This window comes from Mangifera indica, chromosome 3 (genome assembly GCF_011075055.1).
Source record: "Mangifera indica cultivar Alphonso chromosome 3, CATAS_Mindica_2.1, whole genome shotgun sequence".
Classification (NCBI taxonomy): domain Eukaryota; kingdom Viridiplantae; phylum Streptophyta; class Magnoliopsida; order Sapindales; family Anacardiaceae; genus Mangifera; species Mangifera indica.
This window is the reverse complement of record NC_058139.1, coordinates 4,671,031-4,684,969: the sequence shown is the minus strand read 5'-3', so window position 1 is coordinate 4,684,969 and position 13,939 is coordinate 4,671,031. Positions and strand designations below refer to the sequence as shown.

At 32.9% G+C, this 13,939-nt stretch overlaps 2 protein-coding genes across 2 annotated transcripts; both read left to right on the top strand.

Annotated features, from left to right (window-relative positions):
• The first annotated feature begins 3,982 nt into the window (after positions 1 to 3,982).
• Positions 3,983 to 8,163, top strand: LOC123210016 (putative glucuronosyltransferase PGSIP8). The gene is made up of 5 exons (XM_044628168.1): positions 3,983 to 4,477; positions 6,534 to 6,783; positions 6,899 to 7,100; positions 7,187 to 7,334; positions 7,429 to 8,163. The coding sequence occupies exons 1-5, from the start codon at positions 4,155 to 4,157 to the stop codon at positions 7,967 to 7,969; spliced, it is 1,464 nt and encodes a 487-aa protein (XP_044484103.1). The 5' UTR covers positions 3,983 to 4,154; the 3' UTR covers positions 7,970 to 8,163.
• Positions 8,164 to 10,822: 2,659 nt separating this feature from the next.
• LOC123211979 (probable pectinesterase 68) lies at positions 10,823 to 13,932 on the top strand. Its single transcript, XM_044630975.1, has 5 exons — positions 10,823 to 11,275; positions 11,411 to 11,600; positions 11,714 to 11,920; positions 12,955 to 13,193; positions 13,548 to 13,932. Exons 1-5 carry the CDS (start codon positions 10,995 to 10,997, stop codon positions 13,702 to 13,704), a joined length of 1,074 nt encoding a protein of 357 aa, XP_044486910.1. The 5' UTR covers positions 10,823 to 10,994; the 3' UTR covers positions 13,705 to 13,932.
• Positions 13,933 to 13,939: the final 7 nt, after the last annotated feature.

Genomic DNA, 13,939 nt, shown 5'->3' with positions numbered 1-13,939 from the left:
GAAAGATAGAAATGGTAGAGACAAGAGAGTGATAAATATGAATGTAATAAAAATGACATCAAATATTCTAATTATTGATTATGGGCTTGCAATAAATGACAAAATAATAAAATTTATTTTAATTAGTATTAAATTTTCTATTTAATAGAGTTATGTAATAAAATAAATATTTAGATATTTATTTGGTAATACATAAATGAATAACCTTTCTTACTTAGGTAGTTTTTATGATTAAAAAAAAGAATATAGTTAGCCTTTCTAAAAAGGTAATTTAACTGCCAATATAATGTTGCTTGTGACATGATAAATGTATGTGCATTTTGTACAACCAAGGAATTTACTCATTCTCTAATTTTCACGTAGTATTATGTATATAAATAATATATATAATTTTATAATTGAACAAAATTATATATATTATTTATATATGTAATTTTATTATTTTTATAACTCATGATTTATATTCGTAAAAACCCTTATTCGTGTCTACCCAAATTATCATTACATAAGAATCAGTATCCCTCTTTAAACCGTCTATATTTCTTTTTCTAATCCCTCCAATTTCACTCTCTCATCTCAACCATTGTTCACCATAATACTGTAAAAACATAAAATTGTTCGTGAAAGGTTTTATTTTTTTTTCCAACTTTTCTTGGCAACCAAGCAGAAATTTGTTCTGTTAAAGTTTATCCAAGCCAAACTTAGGCTGGGAAAGCACAAGAAGTAATTGCAACGCTGATTCTTCTTATCCTTATCACAAGATATAGTGGGAATATCAATATAGAATAATTCCTTTTTATTAAAAAACTATTGAAGGGTTTTCTTTGTTGTATAGTAAAAATTAATGATTATATTGTTTAAAAACTGATCTAATCTGATAAGTTCTGTTTGTCCTCATTGATATGCTCCAAAAATGGAACCACCCTTTTGATTTTATCTTTTTCTCTGCTTCCTGATGAGATATCATTAGCATTACTGTGTATTCCTTAATCCTTTTCTTTCACTTTCTAATCACTTATAATTAGCCTATAAAATTTCCTTATTTGAAACACATAATTTTAATAAAGTATAAGTACAATGGATAGGTATCCTTTATGTGCGTACAGGTACAGCATATAAAATAACAAATATTATTGTAAATCTTTAATATGTGGTGGTAAATTATTTTTTTTATGTAATATTTTCATAGAAGATAAAAAATATTAGTGAGGCCATGTGAGTACATTTAGGAATGATCGCACCTGTGTTTGAAATCATGTGGGCGATGTGCATTTTGTAGTCTGGCATATATATTATTCTTTTTTAGGCTCCTTGGTCTGGAGTCTTCCGTCTCTAGACCATATTTAGAGTCCAAAATGGCAGACGGAACCGGTGAATGGGAAGTATAAAGTGCGTTTGATTTTTTCAAGTGTAAACAGAATTGATAAATCCGTGTTTGAAATTGACGGAACGCGTCCAGCCAGCTATGTTCATTTGACCCGAACTGTTTCCTTCCTTTTCCGTTTGACGAAAACCATTACAGAATAAAATAATAAAATACAGCTCACTCTTCGGGAACTCACATTCATGATTGTGATTTTAGTGCCTAAACAACCATGCGTAATTTATTCATTGATGAGAATTTTTTTGTTTTTAAATTTTTACTATGATATATAATAAATTAAATTTGAAAAAATTAAACACAAAATAATTTTATTAGACATTAAATTAAAATAAAGTGTGACGATCGATTTCTATAAGTTTTTCCTTCTTGGTATTTATCTCTATTTCTTCCGTCTTCAGATTCTCCCACTGATAATAATAAATTTCTAATCAATTACATTCATGAAGATGATAAAACTGAATGCTGAGTGAAACATGTCTATTCAATTATCAGTGCATGGAGTATTGCATCAATCTTTTTAATGGGTGGATACAACAATAATATATGATATAAGTTATTTCTAAGTATCCTAAAAATTGTCTTGTCTTATACAATGGCACACCATATCATAAAACAATATAAACAGTGGTACGGCAGATAATATCTGGCTAGTTGAGAAGTTCTCAGTTGAGCATGCCCGACTAGACCGAAGTTTGTTTATGTTTGATAATCTTGCCTGCCTAAGGCTACTACCACGTTTGATTGGACAAGAAATGAAAGAAGGCGTTGACTCCAATTAATAATGCAATATTATCTAATCCAATTGGCTGGCTGTCTCCATCTACCTCCACGATAAGTTTTATTTTTTATTAAAAATTATATATTACTTTTCTTAGGTTCAATGCAAGCAAGAGGAAGAAAAGAACAGCTGGGTCTGGGCGGTCGCTTGACTAGCTAAGCAACTTAAGAATAGAATAACACTAGATAATTACATAATTTACATTAATATTATTTTTATTATGATCCAATCTTGTTGGTTGATGACAGCAGAAGAAAGAAGAACGAATATCCCATGTGGATCATCGGAACCAAAATCTGACTATTCATTCATAGACAATTACTTCATAAATTATATTTTATATATGCATCAGGTGGCCCATTTTCTTTAATATTTAAAAAGAAAAACAAACTTAATTTGTTGCTTTTCCGACCTTGTTGTACAAATGAAATCTAACGTGTACGACCAAATGTCTATAATCATTTTAGGCCAAAGGACTATTTCCCAATTAAAGTACGTTGTTATCTCAATTTTTCATTTGTTAATTTTAAAAATTTTATTTATCTATTCATAAATTATTAAAATTAATAATTTAAAAAATAAAATCATTATTTTATCTATAATATTAAAAATAAATTAAAATTTAATCTAGTTTTCTCCTCTAACCCTTAAAAATTAACTATTTTTCATTAGTCTAAATTTTAGAAAATAGCATTTCCCCCCTAGGTTTAGTTTTCAATCTTCGATGTCAAATCCTGCTCAATCGCCAACGATGAAGCTTTCCAAAGGCATCACTATACTCCGACGATCTCTCTTTTCTCTTTTAAAATGCCGGTTGGCCAAGATCTGACCTGAAAAGTCGAAAAGCTTTGTCCGGAGACGAAACTCTTTATCTTCCTAAACATCTTCTTTTGGGAAGATGAAGAACTTCGTCTCCCAATAAAGCTCTTCAACTTTTCAGACCAGATCTTAATCGATCGACATTCCAGAGGAGAAAAGAGAGATCTTCGGAGCATAGTGATACCTCTGGAAAGTTTTGTCATCGACGATTGAATAGGATTTGGCATTGAAGATTGAAAGCTAAATCTTAAGGGGGAAATACTATTTTTTTAAATTTGACATAGGAGAAAATGGTTAGTTTTTAGGGGTTAGAGGAGAAAAAAGAGATAAAATTTTAAAAGATTAGGATTCCGTTAATTCTAACTGTTCATGAGTGAGTAAATGAGATTTTCAAAATTAACAAGAAGAACCTTGAGATAATAGCATACTTTAGGTGAGAAATATTCCTTTGACCATCATTTTATAATTCGTCACTTTGCTTAAAATGGTTCTAAAATGTGTGAGTACTAAGTATTTTTATTTTTCCATTTATTTACAGGCTATAAATATTTGAAAGATAATATATTTATTTGAAAAAATACACTTGAAGAAAGTAAAGAGTATTGGTAAGTTTTTAAGGAAAAAATAAAGACAAATTTTCAAACATTGGTAAGTTTTTCTAATAAAAATGTCCTTTTTAGTTTTTTTTTCAAAAAATAAAATTACAAAAAAGAAACGCACAAGTAACAGATTTTGCCAAAGTCTCCAAGTAATAGTTCCATTCTACCTAACTTCTCTCCCTTGGCTGAGCCCACTCTAATTTTTTTCGCTCATTTCTGCCACTTTGCTTAGTCCATCGTCACTCATTACACCGTACAACATTGACCCTTGATTAATCCACGGCTTCATTTACGTCCGTTAAGAATTTTCAATCCCGTGTCTTCTATCAACGGCTCTGATATCGAGTAGGGTTAGCTCAGATATTTAAATTAAAATAATAAAAAATACCAATATGTATGTATAATATATAATTCTCTGACAAGGCGCCTTCTTCCCGTTGCAGTAGCTAATTGCGCATAAGCCCAAAAAAAAAAAAAACTCATTTCTTTGATAAGATAAGCTCATAGCGTCACAAAGAGGGAACGCAAGTGCCATTAAAGCTTATTTATTTCCGTTCGCTCTCTGATTCATTTAATGGTCGAAACCGCGAGGAGAGAGGGAATGGCTTGGAGAGAGAGGAGAAAAAACGCTTTTTCTTCAACATTTCTGAGGGTTTTGTTGTTGTTTTTGGCCTTCGTTGCAACAACAACGACGACGACGGCGCATGAAGTGATCCGGCAAATACAACAGCCACACAAGAATGCATACGCCACCATGATGTACATGGGAACGCCGAGAGACTACGAATTCTACGTGGCTACACGTGTCCTGATCAGATCGCTGGCCAGACTCCACGTCGACGCTGATCTCGTTGTCATTGCCTCCGTCGACGTTCCTCCCCGATGGGTTCAAGCTTTGTAAGTCTCCCCAACAGTCTTCGTTCTTGTATAATTTTCATTCTTATTTTATTTATTTCTTTTTTGTTTGGAAATTTTTGCTGTGCACCCCCACCCTGGCTTCAAATTTACTTAAATCAATAGAGTGGGATTTGAATTAGGATGGTGCACAAAGAAAGGTCAGTGCATGAAACCACTAACTCAACATTCATTTTAATATTGTCAAGTAATTAACCAGTAAGTTAATGGTATTGTGGCTTCTGAGTGTCAGTTCCGCCCCTTTCTCCTTGGCGTGTCTTATTAATCCATTAATGGAATTCTCTCCTTTCATTAAAACCTTCATTCACTGATTTACCCTTTTTGAAGAAAAGCAAAAAAAAAAAAGACTCTCAGGCTTATCTTCTCCCTCCACCAAGTTGGAAAAATATGCTGGTAGCTAGAAAATTTCAATGACTCGTGAATCCATAATTCTTGATTCTCCGTTGTGTTGAGACATTTCGGTCGTTAAACTCAAAATTTTACTTTGGAGTCATCGATTCACCCTAAGTAAAAATCCTACTCAAATAATTTTACTAGTTAAAAAAAAAAAAAACAAAGCAGACTAATTCTCTTCTATTTGAGTGTAGAAATTAAGAAAGTTTGGTTAATTTCAAAGCCAGGTAGCCTTGTTCTCGTGACTATGAAGGGTAGTTGAGTTCTCGGTTTCTTCGAACCATTTGGGTTTTAAATATTGGCATATAAAGTAACCTTTATGGACGTGTCTAGGTGACACTAGCGGGGTAGTGAAAATACATGTGCCGACCGTCCACAATTAAACTTTATTGGGCCCCTGTTTTTGCCTGAATCAATGTAGACAAATATGTCATTTTATTAAAGATAAAGATTGGATCATTTATTATTATCTTGTATTTTGGAAAAATATAATAATATTTTTAATATTGTCATCACCCATCTATCATTAACATTTGTATGCTTTGTTCTCGTTCCTTGTATATACAAATTATAAATTAATCGGTTAATGTTTTTTTATTTGTCGTTTCAAAAGTCCTGGTTTGTTTGTGGTTTGTAGCATACTATGTAAATAGAATAAGAGCAATATTGTATATATATATATTTTTATATATAAAATTATAATATAATAATATATATATATATATAAATAATATATTATTATATAATTGAATATTATTTTATTTTAATTTAAAATTATTTAATTATATGATGATATATTATTTATATATGTATAAAAAATATATATATATAAAAAATATTTTATTGATAGTATAAAACTGATAGCCTATCGCCTGTCCAGGTCCATATTAAACCCAAAAGATAAATAAAGCTTCCAATCTTATTTAAAACGTTGGAAATATTTATGGTAGTTTATAAGTTGGGGAAAAATAGCTTTCTTAATTTCCTTTTCATTAATTGGCATGTTTCCCATTTGAAAGAATCTTAAAATTATGTATACATATTTTATATATATGAAAATGATGTATTATCATGTAATTGGATAATTTTGAATTATAGATTAAATAATATTCAATTATATAATAACACATTATCTGTATATTTAAATTATTTATAAAAAAAAAATATTTATATATAATATTACCCTTAAATGAATGATATTTTTTTCTACTTGCTTTCTATTGAAAATTTTTTATGTCCAGCTGTACGGTGCCGACGCGTGGTTTTGATCTTATTCTGGATGTTTGATTACTTGGTCAAATTATATAGTTGACTTTAATAACTTACCACATGTCAAGTCTAACTAGTTTGAGGGAAGATTTCTTCACGGCAATGGCATCCCATGTAGAGTTAGAGGGAGTAGGCTAAGTATTTGTATCAATTAATTACGTTATTTGAGCATTTATTGGAGGCAAAATATTTTATAAAAAGGAACTTTTATTTATTTTCTTGAAGTGATCAATACGTAAATTTCCTTGTTTAAGAAAAAGAAACTTGTGATAGCTAGTATATATTCTTGCCCAGATTGTTTAATATTAATCCTGAAAAAACTTAACTGTATCTGGTACACATTGAGAGTTTACCATGACTTTGTTTTTCGGTCTAGGGAACAGGAAGATGGTGCGAAGGTGGTGAGAGTGGAGAACCTTAATAACCCATATGAACATTCTGACAAGAGATTCAAGTTGTCACTGAACAAACTCTATGCCTGGAATCTAGTTGATTATGAAAGGGTGGTCATGCTTGATTCTGATAACCTCTTTCTTCAGAAAACTGATGAATTGTTCCAGTGTGGACAGTTTTGTGCTGTTTTCATTAACCCTTGTATCTTCCATACAGGCCTGTTTGTGTTGCAGGTAAATTCAGTTGCTTCTTTTTCCCTTATTTGAAGTTATTCATTAATTTATTATCTTAAAAACCAAACCGTTTCTACGGTTTTTTATGTGTATTTCTATGAATATGAAATTGCAGCCATCAAACGAAGTGTTCAAGAAAATGGTTCATGAAATCGAAATTGGGAGAGAAAATCCAGATGGTGCAGACCAGGGTTTTATTGGTGGCTATTTCCCTGACTTGCTTGATCAGCCAATGTTCCATCCTCCCCACAATGCCACCAAGCTTAATGGACACTATAGGCTTCCTTTGGGCTATCAAATGGATGCCACATATTATTGTGAGTAAAACAGACATACTATGCTTGTGAAGTTTGCACTACATTTGTCCTAAACTAAATATGAGTTTACCAAAATCATATTCCAGATCTTAGACTGCGATGGAATGTACCCTGCGGGCCAAATAGTGTAATTACATTTCCTGGTGCGCCATGGTTGAAGCCATGGTATTGGTGGTCATATCCTATCTTTCCATTAGGCATTTCATGGCATAATACTCGCCTTCAAACTCTCGGGTAACTAAAGCATACACTTTCATTTATTTATTTCCAGTTTGTTCTCCTGTGTCTTTACTCCATCACATGACATAGCATAGCTAAAAATTTACAGGTATAGCGCAGAGATGCCAATGGTGCTTATTCAAACAGTAATTTATCTGGGAATAATAGCAGTGACGCGTCTGGCACGGCCTAACATCCCTAAGCTTTGCTATCGAAGCATTGACAGGAGTGTCTCATTGATACAAGCAGGGCTGAAATTAGTAGCAATATGGTGCATTCTTGCTGCGTACATAGTTCCCTTCTTTCTTGTACCTACAACTGTGCATACATTATTAGGCTGGTCATTATACTTACTAGGCACATTTGCACTTTCCTCTATAGCAATCAACTCATTTTTCTTGCCAATGCTCCCTGTTCTGTCTCCATTGCTGTTGATATTTGGGTCACTTTTGGTCATGGCATTTCCTTGGTATTCAGACGGTATTGTAAGAGGTTTGGCTATATTTGGGTACGCTTTGTGCAGCTCACCCTTTGTTTGGGATTCATTTGTTAAGATTACGGCATGTCTACAAGTGTCGCTTGAGAGGGAAGCGTTTTTCCCAAGATTGGGTGAGTCTACACCAGCTCCTGGATTTAACAAGTTGTACTGAGGAGCAAGTAGCTGCTTTATTTTTTGTGGGAGAAGGTGATGGGCAAGTTTTGATTCTGCAGGGTCTTTCCTGGATCTTGTATTTTCTTGTAATTTTTCACTTCTGTACAACAGCTGATACATTTTAGAACAGCGGACCCTGAGCTTACTTCATTTAGAACAGCAACCATATATTCATACACATTGTTCCTTCAATCATCCAAATGCTTTTCATGACAACCGCTAATATTCTTGAATGTGTATAAGTTGTTTTCATTACAAATCAAATCGAACTTCAAACAACTAGATTTAGGGATGGATTCAAACTCTCAAGTTTGGCAAGCTGCTTTCCTCAAAGTTGATCGAGCTTGGTTACAATGTCAAAAACTCGGTTTGATAATATAATTGAGTAAAAAGATATCAAAACAATATTGTTTTGATACATATTAGTTAAAATAATATTATTTTAATTAATTTATATTAAATTTTTTTATATTTATGAGTTTGATGAGATAAACACCTTTTAAGTATAAATTTGAAAATATTTAATTCTTAAACTTAAATTTGAATTTATTTGAATTGAGCTCATGGAATGAAAATTAATTTTTAGCTTGATTAAGTTTGGATGAAATCAAACACTATTTTAATTATAGTGGGTTGGTGTGATTTGCAAAGTGTTAAGGTGGGCCCAAAGAATATAAAACAATGGATGTGACCCACCAAAGCCCAAGCCTTTAGTTCCTATATATGTCCCTGATTTCACTGCCATCAGTTGGGACCGTGGGACCACCCTTAAGCAAAATTCTCCGCAATCGCGGCGGACACATTACATTCTGATAAAAACGTAAAAATAATAATTAATGTGGGGGTGATAAGCAAGAGTCTGTCCGCAACAGTCTGTTGCCTATACCGGGGAAGCTATGGGTTTGAGAGTCCCAACGTTCGAAAAAAAATTAAAGTGGGGTCCAGTGGTTGGGATCAGAATTCAGAAATGGCAGAAATGGATGCAACACATGCAAGGCAAGAATACAAAATACTATTAAGCCATGCCTGCTGCCTGGACCATCACAATCACCCACACACACCCCACCAAGGCTTGTTGGACGCTTCAAATATTACCGTTCAACTTGAACCATAAAAGGCTTATTTGTTAAAGGCCGAAAGATTATTTTTCATCCAAAATATCCTCTAATAATAAGGTTCTATCTTTTAAATTTTAAAATTTTATTTATCTATCTATAAATAATTAAAATTAATGAAATTTTAATTTTTTAAAATTTTATTTTTTTTTCTCCTTAAATTCTAAAAATAAATAAAATTTTTCATATATCAAATTTTAAAAAATGATATTTTCTCTTCTAGGAGTTAGTTTTTAAACTCTGATACCATTACTAATAGTCTCTCCCTCCTGAAACTTTCTCTTTCTCTGGTGATCTCTCTCCTCTCAATTAAACGCCTAATCAACGTCAAATCAAGTCAGAGAGACGATGAACTTTATCAGAAAGACGAAACTCTTCATCTTCTTAAATGTTTTCTTTTGAGATCTTTGTCTTCGTCTCTCTTGTTTGATTCGACACCTATCTGGCGTCCAACTGAGAGGAGAGAGATTGCTGAAGGAAGAGAAAACTTTGGAAAGGAGAGACCGTCAACAATGACGCCAAAGTTTGAAACTAAATGCTAGGGGAGAAATGTCATTTTTTAAAATTTTACTTATAGGGGGAGTGATTAGTTTTTAGGGTTTTAGAAGAAAAAGAAGATTAAATTTTAATTTATTTTTAATATTACAAATAAAATGATAATTTTATCCTTAAAACTGACAGATTTAACCCCTCTAGGTGGGTATTTAAGATTTTCATTGTTAAAGAGTAAAAACTTAAGATTAAAAGATACTTTGGGTGGGAATAAGTCCTTTGGCCTATGTTAAATTGCCAAAAAATTTGTTCCCATTGCAGGTACTGTGAAAATTGCAAATAATCATTTTTTAATTTTTAAAAACTTAAATACTCATTTATGAATAAAATTTTGTTAAAAAATTTAGTTAAAGTTAAAGGATAGAATCGTCATTTAATAAAAAATTAAAAAACATAAAATTCATTTATTTCTCCTCTAAGTTTTAAAAATTAACAACTTTACACTTATTTAAAGTTTTTAAACTCTGAAAAGTAACATTGCCCCCCAAACTTAGGGGAGAAAGAAAACCATAGTTTTTTGGGTTGGGTTGGGGGCAAAGGAAGAAAATGTTACTTTTCAAAGTTTGAAAACTTTAAATATAATTAAAATTGTTAGTTTTTTAAAATTTAAGAAGAAAAATAAAATGAATTTTATGTTTTTTAAATTTTTGTTAAATGACGATTTTATCTTTAATTTTAATTGAGTTTTTTAATGAAATTTTACATATGGATAAATGTTTGGATTTTCAAAAATTGAAAAGGATCACTCTGAACTTTCACAATACCTTGGGTGGGAACAAGTCTTTTGGCCATGTTAAATTAGGTTCCATCGTGCAGATGCTCCACAATTATCAGCTCCCCCAACCTAGCCCTTACCTCAATTCACCTCTGAATACAGTAATCTCAGTGACACTTTGTCAAACATGAATGTTTTTTATATTTAAAAAAACTATGCAAAATGAAGACCAGCTGCATAAGTTTTTAAAGGCTATATATATATATATATATATATAGAAATTAAAGGAAAATATCGAACACAGAAATACAGAGAGTGATTAGGCAAGTATCTTTGAAAAGTAATATAAAGCCGAAAGAAAACGGAACCCACATGGAGACTTGCAAACAAATGCAGCCAAGAGCCCCCTAATTAAACTACAGTGTCCCTAGCAGTAGCGAGGGAACACAAAAAAATGACCGTTGCAATCACCCAAATTATTATTTCAGTTTCTCTACATGTTCATTCTAATCATCTTGTAAATGTGTCATGTACTTCCACTATATATTCTCCCCTGATGCTCTAACGCTACCAGCGACACATTCGCTATATCCATCTCTCTCTGCATCATTCTCTTCTTTGATAGTTGTAATGCTATTTTAATGGCGTCTCTATTTTCTTTATTGTTCTTCTACGGCTGCATTTCTTCCTCTATCTTGTCTCTTGTAGTACTGCTACTTACAAATTCAGTCACTGCCACTGCTTCTTCAATCACCAATTCAACCAGGCACCATCATAAGTGGGTCGGCCCCGTCGGCTACCGAGTGATCACGGTGGATATTCTTGGGTTCGGGCAGTTCCAGTCGGTCCAAGACGCCGTTGATTCCGTCCCAGAAAACAATACAATGAACGTACTTATTCAAATAAGTGCTGGATATTACGTGTAATTCTCTTCCACTAAATCATTCTCACAGTTTGCCTTATAATTCATCAATTGCTTATCATTTACATTCATGCATATGCAACTTTTGAGAAAGAAAAAGTTTTTGTTCATGCATGAAATTTGCGATATATGCAGAGAGAAAGTGATGGTGCCGGTGACAAAACCGTACATCACGTTTCAAGGTGCGGGGAGGGAATCGACTGTGATTGAGTGGCATGATCGAGCATGTGATCGTGGGCCCGATGGCCAACAGTTGCGTACTTACCAAACTGCTTCTGTTACTGTTTTTGCTAATTATTTCTCCGCTAGGAATATTAGCTTCAAGGTACGAAATATTAACATCAATGGAAGTACACACTGTGAACCATAAAGTACATTATATATATATATAAAAAATTTATGCGCATAAATTTATGGATGGTTTAAATAAATGTATAGAACACAGCACCGGCACCACTGCCAGGAATGCACGGGTGGCAAGCGGCGGCGTTTAGGATATCAGGCGACAAGGCCTACTTCTCTGGCTGTGGATTCTTTGGTGCACAAGATACTCTTTGTGACGACGCAGGAAGGCATTACTTCAAAGAGTGTTACATTGAAGGGTCTATAGATTTCATTTTCGGGAATGGCCGCTCTATGTACAAAGTAAGCATATGCTGTCTTTTTCAGTTAATTAGTTCATGAGCATGCAATATTTTTCATTATCCGTCTAATTAAATAAATATTACCAAGAGTACCAAGTCACGGGCTTTTGAGATAAATTAATCTGACAAGAAAACATGGTGGGTTTTTAATGAATGAAAAGGATGTTTCCTAATTCTGTGGCTCTGCTGACTGCCCTGGTATCCTCTACTGTACCAAGTCGAAAAAGGACAAGAGCTTTTGTATTAACTAACGTCTATTGTGTCAGTATCAGTGGTGCCCATACCCAGATTGCCTGAATAAGCAGGAAGTGAATTTTAGTTGCCTAATATTATAAAGCTATCAAAATTTTCATCTATAAGCCCTACGTGCACCCAGTAGTTTTTGGTATTTGATTAGATATTTAAATAATATATTATTTTATAATTAAATAAATTTAAATTAAAAATAAAACTAGATTTAATAACATAATAATTTATTATCTAAATAATCAATTAAATATTCAAAATTAAATAGACAACTCATTTTATATAACTGTAGAAGTGCATGAATTTCAATGCTTTTGAGGTTTTATTTATCACTGCTTTCAACCTTCTGTGGTTAGTCAATACTCAATGCCCGTTCACCGCAATCACCGTTCTATCATTAGCTGTAAAGTGTTAAAATTATGTGAAAGTTTTAATTCCCATAATAGCATGAGGAAATCCAACATAATCAAAGGAAGTGGGATCCTGTTTTAAAATTTACTGCATGCCTGAAGTTTAACAAGTTTTCAAGATTCGGCGACATTTCCCCTTACTCTTTTGAAAAAGTTTTCAAACAGCATTATTATTGTAATTCTCTAGGAGAATACATATTAATCATCAAAGTATGTTTTTGCAAATATAATTCTTTTATTTACTTCAGACTGATGTGACATTCTCGTTTACAGTTGATAAGAATAGTCGTATGGAAACAAAACCTTGTAAAATTTTTGAAATCTGAGACTTGGGATAATTTTGTTTTGATGAGATATTGAGTATTTGTTGATTGAACAGGACTGCGAGCTACATTCGATAGCCACAAGATTTGGATCGATAGCGGCACATGACAGGAAGTCACCGGAGGAGAAGACGGGTTTTGCATTTGTAAGATGTAAGGTGACGGGAACAGGCCCACTTTACGTAGGTCGAGCCATGGGCCAGTACTCCAGGATCGTATATTCATACAGTTACTTTGATGACTTGGTTGCTCATGGTGGCTGGGATGACTGGGACCACATCAGCAACAAAAACAAGTAACATTTCCCTCAAATTAAACTCCCATAATTTATTAAAGCAATGTTATAGAATATATAACAGAGAATCTTTGATCCGCATAGGAAATCATAGGTGTAATTATGGTGCAACGATTAGTCAACAAAAACATGCCTTTAAATATCACTATGATTACAGTAAGCAATCTAAATTAGGGCAGACAGTCTGAGTTGAGATGAGCAATGGGATTGCACATTAAGTCACAATTTTACTTTTTACCTTTTGGCGTTTTTATTATTGCTGTCGGTAAAGGGTTGGGCAAATTATTATGTCAAGTCGAGAAAACAGGGGCTTCAGCTTCAACTGAATTGAATGTATGGAATGGTAACTTACAGGACGGCGTTTTTTGGAGTGTACAAATGTTGGGGACCAGGTGCAGCTAACGTGAGAGGAGTTTCATGGGCCAGAGAGCTGGATTTCGAGACGGCCCACCCATTCATAAGGAAAAGTTTTGTCAACGGCAGACACTGGATTGCACCATCTGATGCTTAGACAAAACTCACATTCATGCTGCTCTTCTCCTCTTTTTTTTTTTTTTTTTAAAAATCTAACTACATTCATTTGTTCTTTCATAAATTCATTGTTAACTGCCCATTTCATTAATTTGTTTATTCTTTGAGATGTACTGCATCTGCATGTAATATATAGAAATAAATAAACTGCCATGTACCAATTTATCTTGAATTATCAATGAAGGCAAGGGATTGTTTATTATGTAAATTTCTTG